The sequence below is a fragment of the Lepidochelys kempii genome, chromosome 13 (genome assembly GCF_965140285.1).
Source record: "Lepidochelys kempii isolate rLepKem1 chromosome 13, rLepKem1.hap1, whole genome shotgun sequence".
Taxonomy (NCBI): Eukaryota; Metazoa; Chordata; order Testudines; family Cheloniidae; genus Lepidochelys; species Lepidochelys kempii.
Window position 1 is genome coordinate 1,592,256 of NC_136392.1, and position 26,178 is coordinate 1,618,433.

The following is a 26,178-nucleotide window of genomic DNA, read 5'->3' on the forward strand; positions in this document are numbered from 1 at the left end:
GCCATGTATTGTTTGGAGTGCAGACAGGTCTCAGCAGGAGCCACACTAATCATCTGCAGGGCTACAGACCTCTCAGGCGGTAGGATCTGACTGCACTGTATGTACAGTCAGTCCGTCGCTTCTGGGCTTAAACTTGTATTTTCTGTTCTAGATGTGTGCACAAGTTGGTCACGAGACTTGCCGGAGGAAACGATTCCTTGTGTTTATGTCGTGTACTCACCACCAATGCTGCTGCTACCTCCAGTGAGTGTGTCGAATTCATGAGCGTGTCCAGCCACGTTGCACAGGTGGTAAGTGACTGCACAAGCTGCAAAGCAGTGGAGAATCAGTCCTCATGGCCCCAGTCTAATACATGGAAAAGGGTAGGGCCAACAGCGCCCAACACCTCAATGTGGGATTTAGAGTGAGCTCTGAGGTGTCACTACCCAAATGTGACCTACACAATGTGGCCAAGCTGCATAGCTTTAGAGTGTGACCTCTTTAGAATCGAAACAGCTGGCAGGAATTCTAAACAGCTGGATGTAAAAAAATGCAGAAGACTGTCCTTGAGAAATTGAACAAAACCAAGGGCTGGGATGTGGATTAAAAGAGAAAAGAAATAAAAGGCACAAGCATTTTATAGCATTTTATTTCCTAACAAATTAATGGTGCAGAAAAACGAGCTAATGCCAGGTGTAGTTTGGAGCCTCCCCCAGGCAACATCATGAGCAAACAAATCTGTCAGACTTGTGCAGAGAACAGTAAAAGTGAGGTTCCGTCTAGGCTGCGAGTGGTATTAGGCCACGCTACTGGGTTACCTGCCATTCGCTAGTCTAGCTGCCAAACCTAGGGCTAAGAAAAACCAGTGACCAAAACCCAACATGAATCCAAAAGGTTTTGTTCAGGTTTCATTAATGCAACAGGTCTTTCCTCTTATTTTAACGTCTGCCTGCAATGCTGTGAACCTAAACACTGCATCACTGGGCTAGTGCAGTAGTGTAGGCCCTAGGGTAAACAATAACAAGGCCTTAGCCAGGTTCCTTTCCTGCTTAAACTACATCTGTTTTGCTTCTCTGAATCTTACTTCTCGCCTCCTCCTCCTTTCATGGTAACAGAATGTGAGATGTAGTACAATGCTTGCAGGGAATCTGCATGCTGTTTCTGAATGCTTAGTGTCAGTTGTGATGCAGTTTGTATCAATAATGTTCAATTTTTTCCCTTGAAAGGCCTCAGTCTTTCTGATTAAGAATAATTTCTACAGTCTAGCTGCTGCCTCCAGGCACCCGTGCAAGCACACAAAACAGCGGCGCAGAAACAGTACAACCCTCGTGGCACAAACAGCACTTCCGCGTGCTATAAAATAGTGTGTACCACTGTACTTGAACTACTAAGAGCTCACCTAGGACCCATTGGCTTAGAATGCTGAGCTATTTAAAGGGGTGCACAAAAGAACTACAAGAATGATTTGAGGCCTGAAAACAGGCCTTATGGTGAGCGCCTTAAGACACTCACGCTAGTTTATCCAAGGGAAGGCTAAACAGTGACTTGATCACAGTCTACACATAGCCTACCTGGGGAAGAGACTGCTACTAAGCGATGGCTATTTAGCAGAAAAAGGCCTAACAACATTCAAGGGCTGGAAGCTGAAGTCAGACAAATTCAAACTAGAAATATCCCACAATGTTTTAAAGGGCAGGGTGATTAACCCTCGGAGCAACTCACTTTGGGCTGTGGAGGATCCTTAAACACTTGCAGAGACTGGATATTTTTCTAACACATCTGCTCTAGCTCAACCACAAATTATGGGTTTGATGCAGAAATTGGTGGGTGATGTTCTCTGGCCTGTGATGCAGGAGGTCAGATTAGATCAGTGGTTTTCAACCTTTTTTCATTTGCGGACCCATAAAAAATTTCGACTGGAAATGTGGACCCCTTTGGAAATCTTAGACATAGCCCCAGGCTTCCGCAGACCACAGGTTGAAAACCACGGGACTGGATGATCAGAATGATCCCTTCTGCCCTGAAAAATCTAGGAAGAGACTTGGGAAGTAAAACCTGCCAGTCTCGTTTTATTGCCCTAAGTGAGTGAACTGCAAAATATAAACGACCCCAACGCTGCTAAAAGGGGCTTCAGGAAAATCCCTGCTAGTTTGATCATCTCAGCTCTTATCAGAAGCACAGGTGAGGGATTTCCTTTGAAACACGATTTTTTTTTTACATTGTTTCTTTAATATGAAGTGCTGCTAGGGACAGAGTTTCTGCCATACTGAAAAAGTTTAAGGTCAGCAAGGGGAGGAAATTTAAATTGAAGTTTTCAGGCGATCATTTATAACTAGTGAAGACGGGGATGTGAGTGTATGGTATGGGGAGGGGAGGAACCTACTTCTCTGCTGCTGCCTTGTGAGCAGGGAGGGATGCAGTTGCATTCTCTGGCCTGGGGCAGCCCTGGCAGGGGCATTCTGCCAGGGACCCCAGGCAGCAGCCAAGTGTTGTGATAATAGGGACAGGAGCGTCTTAATCTTCTTTAGCCACAAAAGAGCCTGAGATGCACGTGCCCCTTCGGCCCCACGTGTGTGCAGGGGAGTGCAGGCCCGGCCGTGTGCTACAGCTCACTCGCCCTCAAATGCCTTTGGAAACGCTGCCTTCCGGGAGCTGTGGCTCAGGCCAGGAGCAGCTCTCATCTTCCTCCACAGCGATTCCATCTGAGGCGATGGGATGTTTCCAGACAGCATTGCATTTACACCAGCCGTTTCTTGCTTCCCCCAGCTGCTATCCCAGTGCCTCGGTCAGGGAGGGGGGTTGCGACTCAGGTGCCTCTTGGGGACCGGCTTGAAAGGCTGCTGCCTCCCGTCGCTGCAGCTCACCCAGCAGGCCCAGCACGTTGTCCGTGAACTCGGTCCGTTGCCTCCCCATCCTGCCTAGCTTCACCGGGTGGAGGCTGGGGTGGGGGGGCTCACATGGGAGAGGGCAGATCTCGTTCAGAAAGAGCCAGGTGGCGTCAGGGTCCACACACATCAAATGGAGGAAAACGCTTCAGGGAGGGAGTGGGAAGAAAGGAAAGCAGCGTCAGAGGAGGGGCTGCCTGATCTTCCCCCACCAGGGCAGGTAACCGGTAGCTCTGCAAAGCTCTGCGGGCAGCAGAACCAGCCCTCCCAAGTTCAGCAATAAGCAGGGCCACAAGATGGCTGCTAAGCCCGACAGAAACATAGTTCAACAGTTTCACGGTTATTGGCAAGAAACCACATCCCTATTCTAAGCAAAACGATATTAACTAACGAGCGGTCGGTGAATAATTGGTCTCAGGGCCGGAGAGCTCACAGCATTACAAGGGGAGGTGCTAAGCACACAGCACCAGCTCCTCAGCTGCTGTGAATTGTTGCAGTTCAATTGAAGTCAATGGAGCTATGGCAAGTTACACCAGCTGAGCATCTGGCCCCATGGGAAGGCCAATCCCAGCCCCGGTGTCAGCAGGCACAAGTGGAGGGAGGTTGCTGAGCTGATACAACTAGTATATGGTAACACAGAGGACACCGCGGATTAAGCCAAACAGCACGTTGAGTTTCCAAGAGGAAATGTGCTGCTGGAGAGACTTTATAAATAAGCCCACTCAGATGGGGCACAAACGCTGCTGAGTTTAGCCTAGAGTCCTGGACGCGGGTTATGTGTTGGGTACGTCCTAGGCCTGGTCTCTTGTCAGTTTACAGAAAGCATGTGAGATCAAGTGCAAAGGTACTAGCTGGTCCCTGGAGAGCAAGGGGTTAACCCCAGCTCAGCTGCCCCCTCCCCTTGCACAGGTGCTTAGGAGCAAGGTGAGAAGAGTGGCTGCTTGGGAAGGGAGCGCTGCAGAGCAGGAGGTGAAGGTTTTTTGCTACATTCTCCCCCAAGGCAGAGATCTTGCTGGCTGCCTCTGAATTTCTCCAGCTGCCTCCCACATTTCATGGGGCAGAAAACTGTAACAAACTTCATTTTACAGAAAAGTAGCCATTTTCTGTATTGCTCTTGCAGCTTTATACCTGGCTTCCCTCTTGAATTTAATATGAAAGGTGAGGCAGGGGAGTTAAGTTTGGTGTGAGAACCTTGCATGAAAATTTCTTGTGGGTTCAATGTCAGAGGCTCTGACATGAGAAAGAGAGGCTGAGCGTGATCTTGTTGGAGAGCAAGAGCTGCTGGGGCGTGAAGCGGGTAAGTCTTCATTTGTGTGAATCCTTGTATTTATTTATTTATTCTGTTAATTTTCCTGCTGTCATTCACCTTGGGTTTGACATGGTTTGTGTCAGGATTTTGATGCATGGGAGGCAGGTTTGGTTTAATTGGCACGAATCTCCATACCTGGACCACAGGCTAGGCTAAAGGAAACAGGAATATACATGCCACATTGGCAGCACTGTTTAAGGCCCTCCTCCTGTGAGGGGCTAAGCATGATCTATTCCTAGGAGAATCCATGGCAGCTGAGGGTGCCCAGCATCTGGCAGGGTTAAGGCCAAGGGTTTAGTGCCTAAAGATGCAGAGAGACACCTAATGGGGATTTTCCAAAGCGCCTCTGTGCTAAATTCCCATTGGAACCAAAGGGAATTAGACACTTCTGAAAATCACACTAGATGACTACATGCTTCTTTAGGCCACTCCAATACCTTAAAAATCTGGCCCTCAGCTCTTAGGCCTGATCCTGTAATGAGAGCTGCAGACACGGACCCCTCCTCCAGTGAGGATCTGACGGCAGGATCAGGGCCTTTGATCATAAGCTCTTTAGGGACTCCCATCTTTGCTTTCTGTGAAGCACCCTGTGCACACGCTAGATAAATATTAAATAAAAAATAAACACAGCTTAAAGCCTTCCTAGCCTGATCTGGATTTAACAGTTGTTTTGCAGGGGGAGCATTGTGTATTTACGATATAGCCAAGGAAAAGACTGGCATGCCCAAATTCATCATTTCCACCTCACCCTGGGAAGGTGCAGAAAGAAGCTGGGTTGTGTGGGAGGAGAGCAGTATCTGTGATAATTGGAATGGAGAATGAAATTGTGAGAAAGCAGAGAGAGAGGTAAGTAGCTTCACAGTGAAACAGAAACCAACAGACGCTGTTCCTGTCATCTGAAATGCAAACCCAAGATTCTGTGCTAAGTGATTCACACAAACACGAGCCCCACTTCTATCAGAAACGTCCCCTGCTTGGGCTTTTATGCCTGAAGTCAGCGCACTTCCTATGCAATTAAATCCGACAAAAGTGCTTTGGAAAAGCTCCATTTGCTGACGCCCCCTGTGCTCTGAAGGGGTAGCCGTTTCCTGGGTAATTTAAAACAAGTGTAGGAATAAGCTGGAGATGCTAGGAAGACTTCAAAGTAATCCTCCTGTTGCTGCGTAACTCCCGTTACCCTGCAAACCGCCAAAGAATCAATCTGTCTCACTAACTTATAACCCATCTGGGGCTCCAAAAGGTGTAACATCAGTATTACCTACACTGAACACCCCATACCGCTCCCTCACCCTCAGCATGGTACTTCCGGAATGCACCATGACCTTGACTTCCAAACCACGGACTGGTCTGGGACCCACTGCATCAGCACCAGTGCATGGTGCTCTGGGAACACGCATTGGGGACAGCCAGATACTGGCCACCTGGTGCTGATCTCAGTCACCCCAGCTTTAGATTGGTACAACCCCACTGGCTTAAACTAAATTGCTCCTGATTTACACTAGGGCAAGCGCAGAATCTGGCACTAGCCTTCTGGACGAATCACACAACCAGAAGTTAGACTGTAAGGATGCGGCAGGTTTGCTAGGGCAGACAGTTGAGCAGTCTCTGCTCTCTGATGGGATTCAGTGCCATCTCTCCTGTCTAGGGGCTGTCTCAGCCAGGCCCAGCAGTGACTAGAGTCCACAAATCCTGGGGTGCACCGCGGAGTCCACTGGGCCTTGCTCTTAGCTTAACGATGGGCTGAAGCTATATACAAAACATCCTCACTATCCCCAGCCTGTGCTGACAGGATGGATCAGTAATACAGCGGGTAACAGGGACAAGCACAGAAGCCGCTGTCTGGAATATTACCCAGCCAGTGTCGGCTTTTCCACCCCGCGTGCGCGCGCACACGTCTTACCTCTTCTATACACAACAAAGACGTCCCACTCTCCTCCCCACTTCCCAATCAGCAGCTCCAGCGTGAGCAACTAGCAAGACCGTTCTCTGGCTCCCAGTGGACTAGAGGCACTCAGCTCCCCATGCGCCCATAATGGCCCAAGGCCAGTGATTATCTCCGGATAACCTGCAGTTCTGTGCAGTTTAAACAACAACTTGACGTTTACATTTTAAAACTTACTCTTAGGTTGCTTAGAAACGGCCTCTGTTTCTATGGCAAAGAATCCTGGGGTTAATCCAGGGGGTTGGTTTTTTTGTGATTTTATTGAATTGTGCTTGGCACACGTGGCTGTTTTAGTGCACATCAGCCCAGCCTGCGACTGACAGCTGTCAATCATATCCCATAAACTACAGCCATCAAGCCAAGGCGAGGGGGGGGGCTTCACTGCTCAGTCATCCACTTGAGGAGAGAAAAGGTCCAAAAATAGCTTGTTGCAGTAGCACTGAACAATTTCTCATATGGGTGCAGAGCAGAGCTAGGCTACTCTGCTGGTTTGCCTTTCCCCACGTGCTGAGCTTAGCCCTGCCAAGCACCAGGGCAAATGTGACCAAGGCTGGCCAAGCGGAGGACTCCTCTGTGGTTCCTTGCCTCGCCTCTGTTGAATGTCCAATTAAAAAGAGCCCTGCCCTGTGCTGCAGCAAGGGCCCTACCTGAGAAGGAACAGGGAAAGGAGGCCTTCCAGGAGTCTCCAGACGTTTTACCCACAGTTGTAGCAGGCCAAGGTGGATCCAGAGCCATGCAGCTTCCCCCACCCTTCCCCTCCTCTGTTCCCATGGGCATTACAAGGACAATAACCCCTGCCTGGGCATGGTCACTAGCTGACAGCCACCTTGTCATTCTGTTGGCTGCCCTGGATCCCCTCCACTCACTTTTTGTCAGACGCTATTTCTGCCTGCTGGGCACTGTGCTAAAACGCAGTCACCAAACTCCCTTTATCCCACTAGTTCAACTACCGGCTCCCACCATAGGCTCAAACAGTGGGAGGGTGATGTTCCTGATGGATAGTCCTTCACTTGCTTTGTGCAGCTGCAGCAGCTTGGCCAGAGCTCCGCTTAACTCTTCCCTCTCCCACCCTACCGACCCCTGCGCTCTTCTCTTGGGGGCGGGGTGTAAGCACTCCCAACTGGTATGCAGGATGTCAGAGGAATTGTACCTGATTGCACCATGACTCCTGCAGTCCTTGTAACCCTGTGATACTATAAATCTGACCCTCCGGTCTTGGCAGGTCATAAATCATGTGATAGGAGTACAAATCCAATAACTCAATCAGTAGTGACCACTTGGAGCTGGGACATGCCCCTGCCCCATCTGGTTCTTGTCAGCTCCCAGGGTTAAGGCTGCCTGGGCGTTCTAGTTATAACCCTGCTTTTCAGCTGCACCGTAACATTTTGAATTTTTGATCCAGTTGGCTGGTAATTTTCAGACTTGCTCCCTGCCTAAATGTGAAGGGAGCTGGTGGGAAAGGCTGAGTCGGATGGCCACTGCGGCTATTTTCAAGCACGAGGGAATAAGGGAAAATACTTTCCTCGTTACTTTAAAAAAAAAAAATCTATTTTTGATTTTAAAAGAGCTCTCGTGCTGAAGCCGGTGGGGACAGGAAGCTGAGGTTTGGCTGAGCCTTTGTACCGAGGGAACAGTGCCTCCCATTGTTCTGGGGGAACCCGCTTTTGACTTACCCAGGTTATGTCCCTTTGAAAACAGTACGTCATGCATGGCTAATGGTTTCTAAGGCTAGTGGTCTAGTTAACTGCGAACCCCCTTTTCCCCAAAGCACGGCAGGCAGCACTACACAGAACTGAACTAAAACGTTTCTTAGAAAGAGCCTGCCAAGATTTGTGCATTGAACGAGACTCATGAAACCTTCAAGGGCTGAGATGTGCACAGTTAAAATAGTCACATGCCTGGGCATGACGTTTTCCATGATGCTAACCTCCATCTGGCTACCAAAGCTAGGTGTTCACTCAAGGAGCCAGCCTCCCACTGCAGGCCTGGCCGCCTTCAATACAGGTGTGTACTGAATGACTGCCGAGCTGGAGCTCCTTGGGGGCATGGGCCATTCCAGATAGTGCCCACTCCTGGGCACCTTTATCTTCAAAAGAAAACTAAAATGGCAGTACTAGGGGAACACAAAGGCTACATGGCCAACCGTCAAGTCAGGCACGGTTGGAGTTAAAGGCTACATGTGCCCCTAATTCCGCTCACCTCTGTGCATGTCATACAGCAGGCGCTAATGACCTGATCACAACTTAGGTCACTAATTCAACATATCCCTGTTTTATTCCACAGCGTTTTAAGGTGCTCCGGGAATGATTAAAGGGCTTAAAGCGCCAAACATACTGGTAAGACCTGGAGCTAAACTTTCTGCCCCAGCACAGCTTACAGAGAGGAAAGGGGTTCATGCTAACTCATGGGATCTGGCCCACAGATGAGAAACCCACTGGAGACAGGGACTGGAGCCTGCTGAAAAGGACAAGAGCCATCAAGGTAAAAATAAACCTCCATTCCTTAGCCCACTAGTACAGATTAAGAGGGGAAGGCTGCAGTTTCTGAGAGCTTAAATCTGCACCGCTTCCCTTTCTGGCAGAGATGCTGGCCAACTGCACAAAAGCTTTTCATGCTGTGCCTGCTCTCCAGGAGCCCTATGCTCGGGGAACAGTGCCTGCTAGTTTTTTCCCTTTTAGGAACGTTCGGCCCTACAGACTCACAATGCTGGCTGCCTTCTGCCTATTGTGAGAGACTCAGGCTAACACTGGGGAGGGAGGAAGGGGCTAGTTCCACAGGGAGAAGGAAGCCTCTGCCCCTTTCCTCGGGCAGAAAAATGAACCCTAGTTCTTACTCACCCTGTGTATTCTGTAGCTGGGCATATCTCATTGACTGAGATCTCTTGTCTGCTCTCCAGGTGGCACAATAAAGCAGCAGAGATTTTTCACTGCAGCAACAAGCTTGCGACTCACCGGAGGGCAGGATCTGGTCTATCCCAAAGTATAACTTTTGTGAACACTTTGTAGATGTTAGTATATGTGCACCTGAGCCACTAGGAAACTCACAGGGGTGGGGTTGCCAGGAGCCCCTGAAGATGGGGAGGGAGCTGGTGCGGGGATGGAGGGATGCAAGGAGCCCCTGGCATGTGCAATGTGCTTGGCTGACAGAAGCAAGGAAAAGCGCAGCCCTCCAGTAAGAGAAGTCAGGTAAACAATCAGCAACTCCACAAAGTACATTCTAATGTGTAAATCCAGATCCCCAGCATGCTAAGAGGGCTGTGCATTCTAGTTTAAAAGGGGGCTGGGGAAAGCAAGTGAGGCACATTCTCCTCCCTGCAAGTGGAGAGAAACTCAGAAAATAAACTCCGCACTGCAGATGGGCTGGCCTCTTCAGCTTCCACCGTTGGGTGGGGACTCGTATTTCACCAGTGGTAGAAGGTACCTCTCATGGACACCCTCCTCTGCAGGCTTCAGTGTGAATATGCTGGGCAGGGGGAGAAGAGAAGGGGACACCTAACTCCCTCCCCTCATACAGAATACACCCTGTGTGTGTAGCATTACCTCCGGGCAGCCTCTTGCAGTTTCACCGGTTGTTTGGCACTGAGGTAAATCACACAGGTATCCGCTACTTTATTCAGGTCACTCTGGCCTGCAGAAATGGGACAGAAAGGAATGGCAGGAGATACACTAGCTAATGGGATTCGGAGCTTCTGCACCTCTCACAGTCTAACCCAGAGCTCTTCCTACCCATCCCCTAGAGAGGCCTGCTGTATAGCGAGGAAAACATCAAGGGCATCAAGACAGCAAAGGAACTCTCAGCCCTGCAAACTTGCCTCTCCTCCCCCACGAGGCCAGGGGACGCCCAGTGTACTGCAGCATGCTCCAGAAATCGGCCAGAATAGAAGGGTTAGCCATGGAGTCGTCCCAAAACGAGAGCAGCTTGTTGAATTTGGGAAGGATGTCTGGATTCCAGCTCTTCATTTTGGCTAGTTCACAGAGCAGCATGGCTTGGCCCCAGGCCTCAGGGGTTCTAATCCCCTTGTGACACCTTCTCGCCGGGTCGGACACAGACCGGCTGACAAGGGGGAAGGAGGGTCAGCAGTCAGATCCTGAGCCGGGTCTTAGGAGCCCTCCTCACCCCTTTGTCTCCCAGGGAGTCGAGGGCACTCCGTGTTGGGCTCTGATGGGGAGAGGTGGATGATGAGACACGACTGGAATGGGTAGAGCTGGAGTAAGGCTGGGAGTGGGGCAGAAAGTTAATCCCATGTCCTAGCCACTGTGAAGAGTGAGGAAGGAGGCCTGCTGAGCAGATGGACAAAGATCAGAGACAGGAGGGCAAGGCTGGGCAGAGATCTCAAACAGCCGACCTCATCCTTCCCTGGTACTCACCCAAGTCCAGCTTCTCACACAGCGAGCCCAGCCCCTGCAGCACGGCCAGCTGTAACTTGAAGGCAAGAGTATGGCTGTACACGGGCCCAGCTCTGGCACTGACTGGTGCCTGGGTGACAAGGGAACCAGCCAGTTTGGGCAGGACGTCTTTGGAGAATCGTCGCCTCAGGAAATCGCCACACTTCTTGGCCAGGGTACAGAGCACCTAGCAAAGAAACCCCACCGAGCCCCTAGTTACTGGGAGGTGAGCTCAGTAGTGCTTAGGGGCAGAGTGGGAATGTACAACTCAGCAACATCCTCTGCGAGCAGGGGAAAGGCGAGTTCCTCCCTGGATTGCGGCCTGTCGTTGGCTGTATTCCAGTGCAGAACAGAGAGGGGAGAAAAGAGGGATTTGTCCTTCAAACGTGGGGCTGGGAGAGCCAGGTTCTACCCCTGGAGTCCCTGTTACTTTGGGTAAGTCACGTAACTGCTCCATGCCTGTTTCCTCATCCGCAGTTGGGCGATCGCTGCCTTAGTGTGTAAAGTGGGTCGCGAGGCTTAATTCAAAACTAAGGAATTGGGAGATCAGACAACAGCAGCCACAGTAATGCAAACTGCCATCATCACGAAAACAGTCCACACTGCGAGTAAGCAAAGGGGAGCGAAGGCCAGCTGCATACAGGCAGTGAACTGACTAGTCTGCGAGGTAAGAACAAGAAGATGACGAAACTCATCCCTGGAGAGTGGAGTGGAAAGCGTATCTGTGCTGGGGCCCTCAGCATGGGGTCAGCTTGTAGAACTGGGGTCCTGCATTGGGCATGGTCTAGTTATGCCACTCAGCAGCATTTTCCATCTTCTTCTGTCCTTTCAAAGGGTTTTTCACCCTTTTAATCTCTCCCCCCCTCCCCCTCCCCCCGCTGCTTATAATCATCCCTTGAATATCTGAAAGGGAATTCAGTGATTTGTCTCTTCCTTTACCACAGGCACACCCTGGGAGTTTATCATAGGGCAGCTCTGAAATTCCAGGGTGCTGGCTCTGTTGGTTTTTTGGAGCCCCTTTGCTCTGCACCGTGTGTTTAAAATTAATTCTGGACAGTGAGCTTTTCTACATCCCCCAAGCTCTGCACATGGCAGGGCGCCAGCTCTGTGGCTTGCTCTCTGTGCAAGGCTTGAAGGCCGTTGGCCAGGATTCATTGTCGTACCTTGAAGGCTCTGAGCACTGCCAGCGGGTCGTCGTTAATCAGCCGGGTGACGAGCACCGGCCAGGCGCGATGAGCCATGGGAAGCAGATGGTTTTCATGAAGATGCAACACAGTCACGCAGAACTCCAGCACGTCCAGGACCTGCACCAGGAGAAGGCACAGCTCTGACAGGCTGCTACAGTCCCCCTGCCTCTCCGGAGAGTGGAGGATGGAAGAGTCTAAAGCAATGGGATCCGCCTCTGCCTCTCCCTGAACTGGGGGTGGGGAGCTTGGGAAGAAAGCTGCAGGGGTGGGAATGGGTGGGCTCTAGCTGTCACGGGACAAGCTATCAAGTTCTGATGCCTGACACTAAGCTGTTTGTGAGGCTGAATTCAGTCTCCTTGGCACAAGGCAGCCTCCTCTATCCTTCTCTCTCAGAAACAGCCTCTCTTTGTATCTAGGCTAAGGCTTGCCAGCACTTGAAGGCTCTACCCTGGCAGCGGTGAGACGTCAAGGTGGGACTGGCCTCATCCTAGCGGCACGTCTGGCACATCCTGTGATCCCCCCCACCACTCGCACAAGGTAACAATCCCCAGAACGGGCACCCTCAGCCTCTACAAGGCTGGCCCCTTTGGTGTTCCCCGTCGCTCCGGTGCAGTGCACACGCTGTGCTAACCTTCAGCCGCACCCGCAGACTCTTGTCAGACAGTAAATGGATACATCTCTCCATCACATCCTTTGCTATCTGGGCATGGGCTGGCAATGGAGTCTCACCCTCCGCACCGGTGTCGTTCATCTCAGGCTCAGGAGGGGGCACCTGCACCTCTGCAAAACAGGGCACAGTTCGCAGTGGTGGGAATGAGCTGGGAGCCACAGGCACGTGCCTCATGGCAACTGGCGGTCCCCCACTTCAAGGCTCTTCTCCAGCGTCCCAAAGGAGACCTGGGGCATTTGTGACTGCAAAGTCTGTGCTCTCAGGGGCTAAATGCCTGCTTGTGAAATTCAGCAGCAGGAGCAGTGTGTGTGTTATGGGAGAAAGGAAGATTTTGTCTCCTTTATTGAACTGACATTTGCAGTCTGTCCTCCCCCACAGACCCCTTTATTTCCAATTGGTTTTGATTAAAAATGAAAGACCTGGGTGTTTAAAGGTCAGAATTGCAGCATGGTAGAGTAACGAGAAGACAAATGCTCCCTCCTGGCAAGTTTCTAAAGGGCCTTGGCTGGAGCCAATGCTGGGGGGGAGGGGGAGGGAGAGGAGAAGAGAGCCTGAGCCAGGGAAGAGACAGCACAGATTTCCAGTAAGGGTGGGAGGAAAAAGCAGCAAAATCCTGGAAAAATTGTTGTTGTTTTGGATGCTGAATACCATGCACCATGTGTCCTGCTACCAAAATTAGTGTCCTGCTCTAGTTAGACTTGTGGACTTTGTATATGACTGGCTTGTGGCTGTGACCACTAGGATCTGGCCCCTGGTTATCTGCTACTAGACCAACATTCGGTCAACTACGTGGCTGGTTTTCCTGGGCCTCACTGAACACAGATCACCGGACAATACACTGTATGTTCCCAGCACTGTCTGCTGTGGATTTAATCCCACTCAAAATGGCGTGGAGACCACAGAACTCATGATTCTGAGTCCCAGCCTGGCTTTGAGCCCCCACTTCCCTCCAGAGATTAGTGGCTTTATCAAGCTGGCAACGCCCCCACCCCCCCTACACACAGTTACACAACCAGTACTGACCCTCTTCCTCCTCCTCCTTCATGGCTGGAAGGTTGCCCTCTGCAATCTGCTTCTGTTTGATGTAGTCCAGGAAGAACTGTTCCACTTCTTGCACCATGGGGGTAATTACAGACCCTTTCCCCTGCTTCTGGCATGAAGTGCTGCTCTGCTGCTCTGTATTCCGCTCCGGTGGGTGCTCCTTACCCTTCACCACCACGAACCACTGGACTGCAGAAGAGAGGCAGGAAGTATCACTGAGAACCCAGGATCTCTACCCACATCAGCTTGGTACAACAGCAGCCTGGACATTGGGAACAGACAGAGACTGTCTACAAAGCATGAGGCAGAGACGCAAAAGCTACCTGAAAGAGGTGAGTCTTGGAACTAGGCCCTTGCAATCAGACAGCCGGACTACAGAGGAACTGGCTCAAATCCAGGCCTGGCATAATAGAGGGCAATCCCCATTAGCTTCAAGAGAATGCTAATGCAAGAAGTAAATCTAACCCTCTGTCCCGCCTCTTCCAAAAAGGATGCCAGGTTCTGCTGCTTCAGCCCCGGAGAGTCCGTCTACACTAGGAAAATGTCCTCTTGGTGGCACCAGTTGTGTCCTTTCAGTCCCTCAAGTGGGGCTGAAAACCGTTTTGTGGCTTATGTAGAGAAGGCCAAGCCTTTTTCAACACTCATTACAGACCGCAAGCTTGGGACCGTCTGTTCCATGGTCTTGCTGCAATGGGTGCCAAGAATGGTGTGGCCCCATCTGCCCCAGCTGGGGGTGTAGGGAGGGTTCCTGTTTGGTTAAAATCCATAGTGCAGATGTGAACTGAAAGAGGAGGAGCGGGGTAGTACACCAAGAGAAGTTTGGCAGGAAATGTGTAACAGAAACATACCCTCAAAAATCGGTTATAAAACTGAGCTTCAGAATATTCTCCAGCACCAGACAGGCCTCTCCAAATCATAGACTAAGGTCAGAAGGGACCATTATAATCACCTAGTCTGACCTCCTGCACAACACAGGCCCTGGAATCTCACCCACCAACTCCTGTAACAAACCCCTAACTTATGTCTGAGCTATTGAAGTCCTCAAATCGTGGTTTAAAGACTTCAAGGTGCAGAGAATCCTCCAGCAAGTGACCCGTGCCCCATGCTGCAGAGGAAGTTGAAAACCCCCCAGGGCCTCTTCCAATCTGCCCTGGGGAAAATTCCTTCCCGAACCCAAATATGGCGATCAGCTAAACCCTGAGCACATGGGCAAGACTCACCAGCCAGACACCCAGGAAAGAATTCTCTGTAGTAACTCAGATCGCACTCCATCTAACATCCCATCACAGGCCATTGGGCCTATCTACCGCTAGTAGTCGAAGATCAATTAATTGCCAAAATTAGGCTATCCCATCATATCATCTCCTCCATAAACTTATCAAGCTTTGTCTTGAAGCCAGATATGTTGTTTGCCCCCACTGCTTGCCTTGGAAGGCTGTTCCAGAACTTTACTCCTCTGATGGTTAGAAACCGTCGTCTAATTTCAAGTCTAAACTTCCTGATGGCCAATTTATATCCATTTGTTCTTGTGTCCACATGGATACTGAACTTAAATAATTCTTTTCCCACCATAGTATATACCCCTCTGATATATTTATAGAGAGCAATCATATCTCCCCTCAGCCTTCTTTTGGTTAGACTAAATAAGCCAAGCTCATTGAGTCTCATTTCATAAGACAGGTTTTCCATTCCTCGGATCATCCTAGTAGCCCTTCTCTTTACCAGTTCCACTTTGAATTCATCCTTCTTAAACATGGGAGACCAGAACTGCACACAGTATTCCAGATGAGGTCTCACCAGTGCCTTGTAGAACGGTACTAACGCCTCCTGATCTCTACTGGAAATACCTCTCCTGATGCATCCCAAGACTGCATTAGCTTTTTTGATGGCCACGTCACATTGGTGGCTCATAGTCATCCTGTGATTGACCAGTACTCTGAGATCCTTCTCCTCCTCTGTTATTTTCAAGTAATGCGTTCCCAGTTTATAACAGAAATTCTTGTTATTAATCCCTAAATGCATGACCTTTCACTTTTCACTATTAAATTTCATCCTATTACTGTTACTCCAGTTTACAAGGTCATCGAGATCTTCCTGTATGATATCCCGGGCCTTCTCTCTATTGGCAATACCTCCCAGCTTTGTGTCATCCACAAACTTTATTAGCACATTCTCACTTTTTGTGCCAACGTCAGTAATAAAAAGATTAAATAAGATTGGTCCCAAAACCAATCCCTGAGGAACTCCACTAGTAACCTCCTTCCAGTCTGACAGTTCACCTTTCAGTGTGACCCACTGTAGTCTCCCCTTTAACCAGTTCCCTATCCACTTTTCAATTTTCATATTGATCCCCATCTTTTCTAATTTAGCTAATAATTCTCCATGTGGAGCCGTATCAAATACCTTACTGAAATAGAGGTAAATTAGATCTACTGCGTTCCCTTTGTCTAAAAAATCTGTTACCTTCTCAAAGAAGGAGATCAGGTTGGTTTGACACGATCTACCTTTTATAAAGCCATGTTGTATTTTGTCCCAATTACTATTGACCTCAATGTCCTTAACTACTTTCTCCAAAATTTCTTCCAAGCTCTTGCATACTACAGATGTCAAACTAACAGTCCTGTAGTTACCTGGATTGCTTTTTTTAACCTTTCTTAAAAACAGGAACTATGTTAGCAATTCTCCAGTCATACGGTACAACCCCTGAATTTACAGATTCATTAAAAATTCTTACTAATGGGCTTGCAATTTCATGTGCCAGTTCCTTTAATATTCTTGGATGAAGATTATCTGGGCCCCCCAATTTAGTCCCACTAAGCTGTTCGAGTTTGGCTTCTGCCTCAGATGTGGTAATATCTGCCTCCATATCCTCATTCCCATTTGTCATCCTACCATTATCCCTAAGCTCCTCATTAGCCTCGTTAAAGACTGAGGCAAAGTATTTGTTTAGTTATTGGGCCATGCCTAGATTATCCTTCACCTCCACTCCATCCTCAGTGTTAAGCAGTCCCACTTCTTTCTTTGCTTTCTTCTTATTTATATGGCGAAAGAACCTTTTTACTATTGCTTTTAATTCCCTTTGCAAGGTCCAACTCTACATGGCTTTTGGCCTTTCTTCGCTTTATCTCTACATGTTCTGACCTCAGTAAGATAGTTTTTTCCTTGCTAATCCCTCCCATCTTCCACTCCCTGTAGGCTTTCTGCTTTTTCTTCATCACCCCTCTGTGATGCTTGCTCATCCAGCTTGGTCTACAACTCCTGCCTATGAATTTTTTCCCCTTTCTGGGGATGCAGGCTTCTGTTTCTGCAACTTTGACTTGAAGTAATCCCAGGCCTCCTCCACCTTCAGATCCATAAGTTCTTCAGTCCAATCCACTTCCCTAACTAATTTCCTTAATTTTTTAAAGTTAGCTTTTTTGAAATAAAAAACCCTAGTTACAGATCTATTTTTTGTTTATCCTTCCATTTAGTTTGAACTGAATTAGCTCATGATCGCTCGAACCAAGGTTGTCCCCTACAATCATTTCTTCTATGAGGTCCGCACTGCTCACCAAAACCAAATCTAAAATGGCATCCTCTCTTGTTGGTTCAGCAACTACTTGGTGAAGGAATCCATCAGCTATCGCATCCAGGAAAATCAGAGCCCTATTATTATTATTATTATTATTATTATAGCACTCGTTCTCCCGTCTATATCTGGGAAGTTAAAGTCTCCCATGATCACACTATTCCCATTAGTATTTACTTCTTTAGAAACATTAAAGAGGTCTCGATCCAGATCCAGATCGGATCCCGGCGGTCTCTAGCCCACCCCGAGCTCTATCCCAGGGCAGGCTCTAGCAGTTTTCTTCCCCAATGTGATTTTTGCCCAGACGGCCTCTGTCTTATCCATTCCATCGCTTCTTATTTCTTTACAGTCGATCTCAGTCATTGATAGACAGTGCTACTCCACCTCCTTTGCCTTTATTTCGGTCTTTCCTAAACAGCACATGCCCTTCGGTGCCCGTAGCCCAGTCACGACTCCTATTCCCCCCGGTTTCTGTTCCCCCTAGAATACCTGGTGTCACTTCCTGAACCAGTAGCTCTAGTTCCTCCATTTTGTTACCTCGGCGCCTCGCAAATGGAGGATTAAACACCGAAACTCAGAGGAGACATTTGAAAATACACTTTTTTGACTAGGCAAGAAAGCAAAAAGATGGTACACAGAAACTGCCAGACTGGTTCAGAGCCGAGGTCCGTCTAGCTTAGTGTCCTGTCTCTGATGGTGCTTCAGAGGAAGGGGCAAGAACCCTGGGGATAATTGTCTTCCCCCCTCCCCTCCTCAGGATCTGAGTGATCTCCCATAATTAGAGACTGGCCTAAACGTGACATGGAAGGTGTCTCTCTCCCCAATATTGGTTTTTTGCCATTACGTATTGTAACTCTGGATATGCTTGTTATCCAGGTCGGAGATTCTAGACCCTCCTCTGACTGCCAGAATGGAAGGCCCCAGACGCTGTTTTGCTGTGGGCCTCCACAGCTCCCATTTTCCTTGCAGGAAGAGCAGGGAATTTTTTTTTTTAACAAAAACAAACTGCAGAAACTGATGGTTTAGTCCCCCTCTTCTTCCCCTCCCTCAAACTTGCCAGGAAAGGCTTCCTACCTGCCACTGGTGACTGGACTTTCCCATGCCTGGCTCCTGGATAATCTTATTTCCCACAGCTATCCCTCCCTGGGTCAGCTACACTCAGCGGTACCCAGCCTTCAATACTAAACCCACTGGCATGTGGGACATGATCCTGCGTGTCTGTGCTGAATCTGTCAGGAATGTCTTCGGGCCGAGCACAGTTCCAGCACCGCTGGCTCACCAGCCCAACACACGGCAATGGTTGGGCTTTCTGGAAGCTGATGCTGGGCTACAGGAACATTTCATCAGTGCTCAAGGGGTTAAAGAGGGAAATTCTTTAAGTGACAGTAAGACAAAATTATTAAAAAGGCAGGTTATTTGGATACCTAAAGCTGCCACTAATGTGGACAGGACCCCAAGGAAGGAGGAAGCTCGGTCGTCATAAAACTGATCAAGGGCAGACAGGACATCTCTGATCACATCCTCCACCAGTGGGAGCAAGCTGGCATCCGAATGCCTGAGCATGGCCTCCAGGACCCGCGAGGCGTGAGGCTGATGTGCCACCCGACGCAGGTTTAGGGAAATCCCATTCACCAGATAGTCCGAGTTAGCATTAATCAGATTTTGCACAGAGTCATAGCCACAGGCATGGCAGACATCCACCATGGTGCCGATTGCCGTCTGACTAATGAGCAGAGTGCTGTCCCCAGCCTTTTCAAGCACAGGGTAGAGGACTGATGCTAGAAGCAAGCGGAACTCTTTCCCCAGCACATATGCAAAGCAGCCAACCCCCTCCAGCTGGATGCAGATCTGCCAGATATTGCTGTTCATGGAGCGGATGGTTGGGCATGGGTCTGAAGAAGGGGAGAAGGATGAAATCAGAGAACTGCTGTGTGCACCTCCTGGGATAGCATGTGCTCTTGAATGTTTCACAGTCAACTCATCGCTGGTTCCCTCAGTGTCAATGCTGGTGGTCAGATACCAGTTTGCCTGGTCAGTATATTCTTCAAGGATGGATGTTATGGTCCCTTTAAGGTCTTCTGTGCTCACTGTAGTTTCCCTTTTGTGAAGAACATCTACCCCCAGTCCAGCAGCTCCTGTAATCAACTCATTGAGGACCATGGCAGCCTGCTTCCGGTACACAACAGATTCGCTGTATAGCCCCATGAAATGATCCACTAGCAAGTACAGGTTCCCGTAGTAGCCAAGTACCCGGCAAACCTGCTGAATAAGCAAGAAAATCCGCTCATCGATGAAGAACCGGAAGTGTTTCTTCTGACATTTGCCCTCCCACAAACCATGCTGCAAGGAATCGGAGGGCTCACCAAGAGAGCCTTCAGGGCCCCAACGTCTTTCTTCAACAATCTTCACATCAGCCACATCCAGCTCCAGAACTTGCATCAGGGCTTTGGAGAGACGCTGGAGGTGGGCTGCAGAGTTGAGGACAATGTTAACCTTGGGGCCCAGCAACTTCAGGGAGCCAAGTAATAAGCTCAAGGTAGAGAACTTGCCTTGATCATCCTGGGAGTTCATCAGACGTGGAAGGGCTGTGGCAAGGGAATGCAGATTCTCTGACAGAATATCAGCAAGAGCCCTGTTCTCAGCTACTGTTCTCAGCTCCGCAATGCTCCTGAGAATCTCATGACACTTGCTTTGGACCTCATTGCTTTCATCATTAACAAGCCCAACCAAGGCTTTTAACAGGTGACCAACTGATTCCACCAGTGACAGACTGCACTTCAACATAAGGTGATGGACCAGCTCCACCAATTCCATCCTGACCTTCCAGTGAGGGTGAAGAGAAGCAAATTCAACTATCTTGTGGATAAGGAGAGACAATTTGTCTGCAGTGATTTTTACCCAATCTGGTCCTCTATGTACCATAAGCTCAGATAGTCTGCTTTGTTCCACTGAAGGTTTCTCTTCGTCCTTTGTGATTGTGGCTAGTTGTTCATCTGCCATTACCAAGCTGACTGTGTGATAAAAGAGCTTGATCGCAGAAACAGTGACCATATGACCTTGTTTGATGTCTCCAGTAATAATCCGGGACAGGGCAATAGAGATCCCAGGTAGAAAAGAAGCAAACAAATTCCCACATTGTCTTGTTTCAACCATGTCTAAGAGTCTATGATGCTCCGGGCAGTCACACTGCAGAATTAGGACCTGTAAACACTTTAAGGCAGCCAGCTTAATTTGCTTTGCTTTTTCTTGTTCTGCCAAGGCCAAAAGCAAAGATACAGCAAATCCTAAGTGAGGAAGGGTACAAGGCTGATACAAAGTCAGGATAATGTCACCATACGCTGAATGCATCAGGACATGGAGTGCTTGGATTACAGTCAGTTTTAATTCCTCTGATAGTGGGGCTGGCGGCTGCAAACCAGATGGAGAAGATAGACACAGGCAGAGCTCAGAAAAAAGCTCCTGGAGGAGGTCCTGCTTCTTCACACATGTTGTTGAAAGGATGGATGTGATGCACTGCACCACACTCTGGACAAGACTCTCCCGTTTGGGCCCTGGGGTCTTCAGGGTGAACCTCAGTGGGAAAAGGACGTACTCCTGCAGTTCCTGCAGGGCAGAGTCACTGACCACCTGCAGCTGAGCCTGCAAGCGTTCCACATTTTCAGTAGTCTGCACCTTTGTTAGCTGTACACAAACTGGGCGCAAGATCCCGAACGCTTCTTTTGGGGTATCAAACACTGCCATTGTCCAGCGAGCCTCTTTTCTTATGGGCCTGTAGGTATCCTCCTGCAGGAAAGAGCAAAAAGCCATCCTTACTTCAGTGAAAGCAGCATTAAAACAATTGCCATCTGTTCCTTACTGATTAGCCAGGCCCACGGTGCTCAGAAAAGTGTGCCCTTGCCTGCTGCAAAGCAAGAGGTAATTCAATTCATTTCTCTCTAAGTGCTATAAAAAGCATTCCGATTATTATACAGAAGCTCTTTAGGCTTCCACTCTAGAAGTGCCTGGAGTCCTACGGACGGAAAGCAGTATATAAGAGCTTGGAGTTTTTAATTATTAGAATTAAAAGTGTATACTCCCCTCCCATCCACCCTTCCCTACAGAAATCTATAATTTAATGTGTTTACGTGAAAATGGTCTACTCTGTGTTAGTCACGTCTGACTCTAAGAAAAATAAATCATTACTGAGGATTGGTTTTTAACCAATGAAGGTACAACACAGCCGCTACAGACCCAGGGGAAGAGGGCAGTTTCTTAGCTCATGTACAGTGAATGTTGGTTTTGTTCAACGTTTCTCTTTAGTTTCTGGCAGGATGGGTTGAGCCCTGTTTCTCTAGTGTTTGGCTCCATCCCAACCAGATTTACAGTAGTGTTTAACTTTGGTTTTTAAAAACACTTTAAGCATGAGTGTAACCAAATAAGATTTTAATTATGAGGACAGATTTTTAAAGGTACCTAGACATTTCCAGATGCAGACAGGGGCCTAGTGGGATTTTCAAAAGCATCAACGGGACCTAGGCCCTTCTAAAAATCCTATTGGGTATTTATCTGCATCTGGAGGGGCCTAAGTATCTTTAAAAATCCGGTCTTTGGTCAGAGGCCATGGGGGCAAACTCTTTCTTTAAAACAAAAGCCATATTCTAGCATAGGTAGGGTTATGGCAGAGCATATGCTTGTAGGCCCCAGCTTGAGTCTGCTGAGCTAAAGTGCAGAACAAAGGTGGGTTGATATACTGGACGTGCATGTGATAGGGTAGTGGTAGGACTCGGCTGATTGATTAGACACCAGAGCACACTAATGAGCATTAGTATGTAGGTTATTCCACACTGGAATCCATACAGGTATCATCAAACAGTTACAACCCATACGTCATGGGGACCACAGCCTGAAAGAAATCTGAACTTTCTCTTCTAGCCTTCAAACTACCCCCAAGCTCATCAACAGAAGCAAGCTCCCCCGTGACCAGGACCCAGCATCTCAAACCAGAACTAGACCTTGCCAAAACAACTGATGCAAAACCTGTACACATATCTCCACGGCTCTGATGATCAATACCCCCCATGCCCACCCTTTCAAGATTCACGGTTCTTACACAGGCCTGTCACAATATGCAGTGTACCTCGTACAGTGCACTAAATACTCCAACAACAACGATGTGGGTGAAACCAGACAATCACTATGCGTTCGAATGAAGTCACGCAGGAAAATGGTAAAAGACACCACCACCCCATCACCCCCTCTTTTGTAAAGCGATCACTCTGTATATGACCTCTTACTCCCCATCCCCAAAGGAAACCTGCACAACGCCTTCAAAAGATGAGCCTGGGAGCTTAAATTTACAAGTTTGATAGACTCTAAAAATCATGGGCTGAATAGAGACACTGGATTTATGGCTTATTACATCATTTTATAACCCACTAACCCCTCTCCAGCTTCCCCGCTATGACTGAAGGGGTGTCAACCAGCCAGTTCACCTTGAAGGAGCCCTTAAACTATGTGCGAACTACTTATGTTAAACAATCTGTTCCACCTTGTATTTAGCTGTGACACCCTGTGTACCTTCCCCCAGACCTGAAGAAGAGCTCCGCATAAGCTTAACAGCTGGTCTCTTTCACCAACAGAAGTTGGTGCAATATATTACTGCACCAACTTTGTCTCCCTAATGAGAAGTTGACAGGTAAACCTCTGACCCTGACCACTCCAAAAAGCCTGAGTGGGTGGGATCACTCAGTGGTACTGAGGATGCTCCTGAGGAACCCATTAAATTCACAGGTGCATGGTCCAGGAGGTGAAGGCCATGCCTCAGGCTGTCTCTGCACAACTGGCCTGACCTGGTAACTATGGCCATGGGCTGAATCTCTCAGCTTACACCATCTATCTGTAAGCTTGGAGGGCTGGGTGGGGGGCACCCCGCCAGGCGGGTCCAGGATGCCGAGCAGGATAATAAACAAGACTCCCCCCACTCCCTCTGCCGTCCCCCCTACCCCTGTGGCACTTGCAGCAGCCCTGAAGCCTCTGCCTCGCCCCGCAATTCAAGAGCCCCAGCCCTGTCCTGCCTTGAGGGAGCCCCGTCCTTCCCCCCCCCCACCGCGTGAATCCCTGCCCCGAGCCCCTGCCCAGAGCTGGGAGGGGGGGGGAGAGCCCCTGCCGCCCGCCCCCGTGAATCCCTGCCCCCTGCGCAGAGCTGGGGGGGGAGGAGCCCCTGTCCCCTTCCCCATGTGAGTCCCTGCCCCCTGCACAGAGCTGGGGGGGGCCCAGAGCCCCTGTCCCCCCCGTGAATCCCTACCCCCTGCACAGAGCTGGGGGGGCCCAGAGCCCCTGTCCCCCCCGTGAATCCCTACCCCCTGCACAGAGCTGGGGGGGCCCAGAGCCCCTGTCCCCCCATTGAATCCCTACCCCCTGCATAGAGCTGGTGGGGGGGAGGAGCCTCTGTTCCCCCCCCCGTGAGTCCCTGCCCCCTGCCCAGAGCTGGGGGGGGGCCCAGAGCCCCTGTCCCCCCCGTGAGTCCCTACCCCCTGCACAGAGCTGGGGGGGGGCCCAGAGCCCCTGTCCCCCCCATGAATCCCTACCCCCTGCATAGAGCTGGGGGGGGCCCAGAGCCCCTGTCCCCCCCATGAATCCCTACCCCCTGCATAGAGCTGGGGGGGCCCAGAGCCCCTGTCCCCCCCATGAATCCCTACCCCCTGCATAGAGCTGGGGGGGGGAGGAGCCTCTGTTCCCCCCCCCCCGTGAGTCCCTGCCCCCTGCCCAGAGCTGGGGGGGGCCCAGAGCCCCTGTCCCCCCCCCGTGAGTCCCTGCCCCCTGCACAGAGCTGGGGGGGGCCCTGTTCCCCCCCCGTGAATCCCTGCCCCCTGCACAGAGCTGGGGGGGCCCAGAGCCCCTGCCCCCCCCGTGAATCCCTGCCCCCTGCATAGAGATGGGGGGGAGGAGTCCCTGCCCCCTCCACAGAGCTGGGGGGGGCCCAGAGCCCCCACTCCCCCCCACGTGAGCCCCTGCCCCAGCTCGGAGGCAGGGCCGTAGGGGACCCTCCAGGACCCCGCCTCCTACCTGCTCCAGTCGCGCTCCCGCCACGGGGTGCGCGGCACATGCCGGAAGGAACGCGGACAAGCCCCGACCACCTAGCTCGGGAGTAAAGCGAAAAAACTCCCCAGCCGGTCTAGGCAGGAAGGGGAAGCAAGAAAAGTCTCAGGTGAGCGCACTGCGCATGCGGAGCTGGCCCGTGCCGGGGTTTTGAAATAGGGCTCAGTTAGGCATACAGCGCATGCGTCCTCGGCTGGCGCCGGGCGAAGGCTGGAGACGCCTCAGCCGGAGTCGCTGCGCATGCGCCGCTTTCCCGCGCCTGCCTCGGGCCCCCTGTGATGTGCGAGCTATAACTGGACACACGGGTGGGCTCTCTTGCCCACCGGCGACCCGTAGCATGGGGCCCTTTGACCCGCCGCGGCGGGGTGAGAGGTCAGGTGGCCATCTTGTGGCAGCGGTGGCGGTTTGTTGTTGGTGAGGCCCCGCCGCGCCCCCTCCCCGCGGGCTGAGCAGGCCCCGGGGCCGGGCCGCGCCGCGCCGGGCGGCGCCATGTCCTCCTTCTCGGAGTCGGCGCTGGAGAAGAAGCTCTCGGAGCTGAGCAACTCTCAGCAGAGCGTCCAGACCCTGTCGCTGTGGCTCATCCACCACCGCAAGCACGCGGGGCCCATCGTCTCCGTGTGGCACCGGGAGCTCCGCAAAGGTAGCGGGGGAGGGGGGGGCCGCCCCCATTGACCAGCGCCCGCCCCCATTGACCAGCGCCCGCCCCGCCGCTGGAAATCAACCGGGACCGGAGCTCCGGACCCGTGGCTCCCCAGGCCGGCCCGAGTCGGTCCCTTGCGCCCCTGCACGCTCGGGCGCTGTCCTGCGCCGGAGCCGCCCGGCTCCTCCCGCCCCATCGCGCTCGCAGGTGGCGGGGCCGGAGCGCTCCCCTCCTCCCTGCGTGCGGCCCCTGGGCTGGGCCCTCGTCTCTCAGCCCTGCTGCCGGCTCCCTTGTTTCCTTTCCAGCGCGCTTCCCGCCTGAAAGGGGCCTTAGAAAACCCCGTTTACCAGATGGGGGCAAGCCCCTGGCGTGGCTGTAGCCTTAATGCGGACTCAGAGACGTGTGGGTCTGTAGGACGTCCTGTGCTGAGGCGGGATGAGCTCTGGCTAGGCTTTAAAAGCGCGTGTATGTATCGTTGATGTGAACGAACGCTTTAAGAGCGGTGTAACTGCATCCGTACTAGAGGGCTGCGCTGACTTAGTTAATCTTGTGCAAAAACTTTCTGTGGACCAGCCCTGAGAGTCAGCTGTGGTAGAGTAAAACCTGCCAAGAGCCGCCACTCATGGGAGTCAGCAAAAGTGGTCACTTGTAAAAGGTGGTCTGACTCTCTCATGATCTCTGCAGGTAGTCGCTCGTGACAGGTGGCTTCTCTTCAGAGATGGTCTCTGAGGCAGGATTTACTGTATTTCCATTTTGAGTATCCGGCTCAGTTACGCCTGTGTGGTCCTGTTGTCTTAAAATGGGACCCATAGCGATACCTGTGGAACCCCATTGCCTTCAGTGTGTTGGATAGGAATAGTTTTTTTCTAGGTTTTAGTGAGCTTGTGACTGTTTAGTTTGTGCTCTTAGATCCTTTTATTTACTCTCTTAAATATCCCATTGTTACTTGCAAAAGGCATTTCAATTAAATTTGAATGGCATGCCAAATGGAAAAGGGATTACTGAGAAATGACTGGAAAAAATTGAATTGTTTAATTGTAAACTATGTTCCTGGAGTATACTATATTACATCGCACGTGTGTGTATAGATATAGATGCATACTATTAATACAGGTTCCTTGATGTGTGGAACCCGGGAATGTTGTTAAGAAATAACTGGTTTATTTGCTGGGGGGGGCGTATTGTAATAGTTGGCTCTCTTAATCTGTTAAAGTCCTCAGCATTTTGCAGAATCAGAGACCCAGATCTTAACATTTATGAATACGTTTTCTTTAAAATCATAGAATACTTTGACAGTTATTTCTATCAGCTGTTTTGTCTTGGAAGTCATAATATTTTTCCAATATACTTTGGGGACTGCTACATGATAGAAGTAGGTTGTGACCTTACACGGACATTTTTGGGGCTTTCTTTTTCTGGGAATACATCCAGTGTCTGCCTTTCTAATGTCTACACAGCATTTTGCAGTGAGCCTCCCTGCCTGGATCTACTGACT

At 50.4% G+C, this 26,178-nt stretch overlaps 2 protein-coding genes and 1 long non-coding RNA gene across 8 annotated transcripts in view; 2 read left to right on the plus strand and 1 right to left on the minus strand.

Annotated features, from left to right (window-relative positions):
- Positions 1-612: 612 nt before the first annotated feature.
- Positions 613-25,104, minus strand: TTI1 (TELO2 interacting protein 1). 3 transcript variants are annotated; one of them, XM_073309959.2, is made up of 8 exons: positions 25,031-25,104; positions 18,391-20,749; positions 13,381-13,587; positions 12,319-12,467; positions 11,664-11,804; positions 10,483-10,687; positions 9,655-9,742; positions 613-3,010 (listed from the first exon to the last, which is right to left on the minus strand). In XM_073309959.2, exons 2-8 carry the CDS (start codon positions 20,705-20,707, stop codon positions 2,749-2,751), a joined length of 3,369 nt encoding a protein of 1,122 aa, XP_073166060.2. In that variant the 5' UTR covers positions 20,708-20,749; positions 25,031-25,104; the 3' UTR covers positions 613-2,748. The 3 variants fall into 3 exon arrangements, 2 of the variants coding, with proteins under 2 accessions (XP_073166060.2, XP_073166059.2); XM_073309958.2 differs by lacking the exon at positions 25,031-25,104 and adding an exon at positions 24,011-24,699; XR_012154716.2 differs by lacking the exons at positions 10,483-10,687; positions 25,031-25,104 and adding an exon at positions 24,011-24,701 and having other exon boundaries at positions 2,924-3,010.
- LOC140897386 (uncharacterized) lies at positions 7,455-22,633 on the plus strand. Its single transcript, XR_012154717.1, has 3 exons — positions 7,455-8,596; positions 12,104-12,224; positions 21,878-22,633. It is a non-coding gene; the product is annotated as an uncharacterized LOC140897386 (long non-coding RNA).
- RPRD1B (regulation of nuclear pre-mRNA domain containing 1B) overlaps positions 24,288-26,178 on the plus strand; it is a 47,048-nt gene continuing 45,157 nt past the window's right edge. For 2 of the 4 annotated variants that reach the window (XM_073309962.2, XM_073309963.2), the window contains exon 1: positions 24,289-24,683. In XM_073309962.2, coding sequence (XP_073166063.1) covers positions 24,533-24,683 — 151 coding nt within the window. In that variant the 5' untranslated portion in view covers positions 24,289-24,532. Of the gene's footprint in view, positions 24,684-26,178 lie in introns of all 4 variants that reach the window. The other 2 variants (XM_073309961.2, XM_073309960.2) reach the window with 2 other exon arrangements.

Bases quoted from the DNA above. Each gene is read 5' to 3' on its own strand.
- TTI1 (XM_073309959.2), bottom strand. From the start codon at position 20,707: ATGGCAGTGTTTGATACCCCAAAAGAAGCGTTCGGGATCTTGCGCCCA. The intron at 12,468-13,380 runs GTCAGTACTGGT...CCTGTTTTGCAG, and splicing joins GAAGGAGGAGGAGGAAGAGG to AGGTGCAGGTGCCCCCTCCT. The intron at 9,743-10,482 runs GTGAGTACCAGG...CCATTTCTGCAG, and splicing joins GTGTGAGAAGCTGGACTTGG to GCCAGAGTGACCTGAATAAA.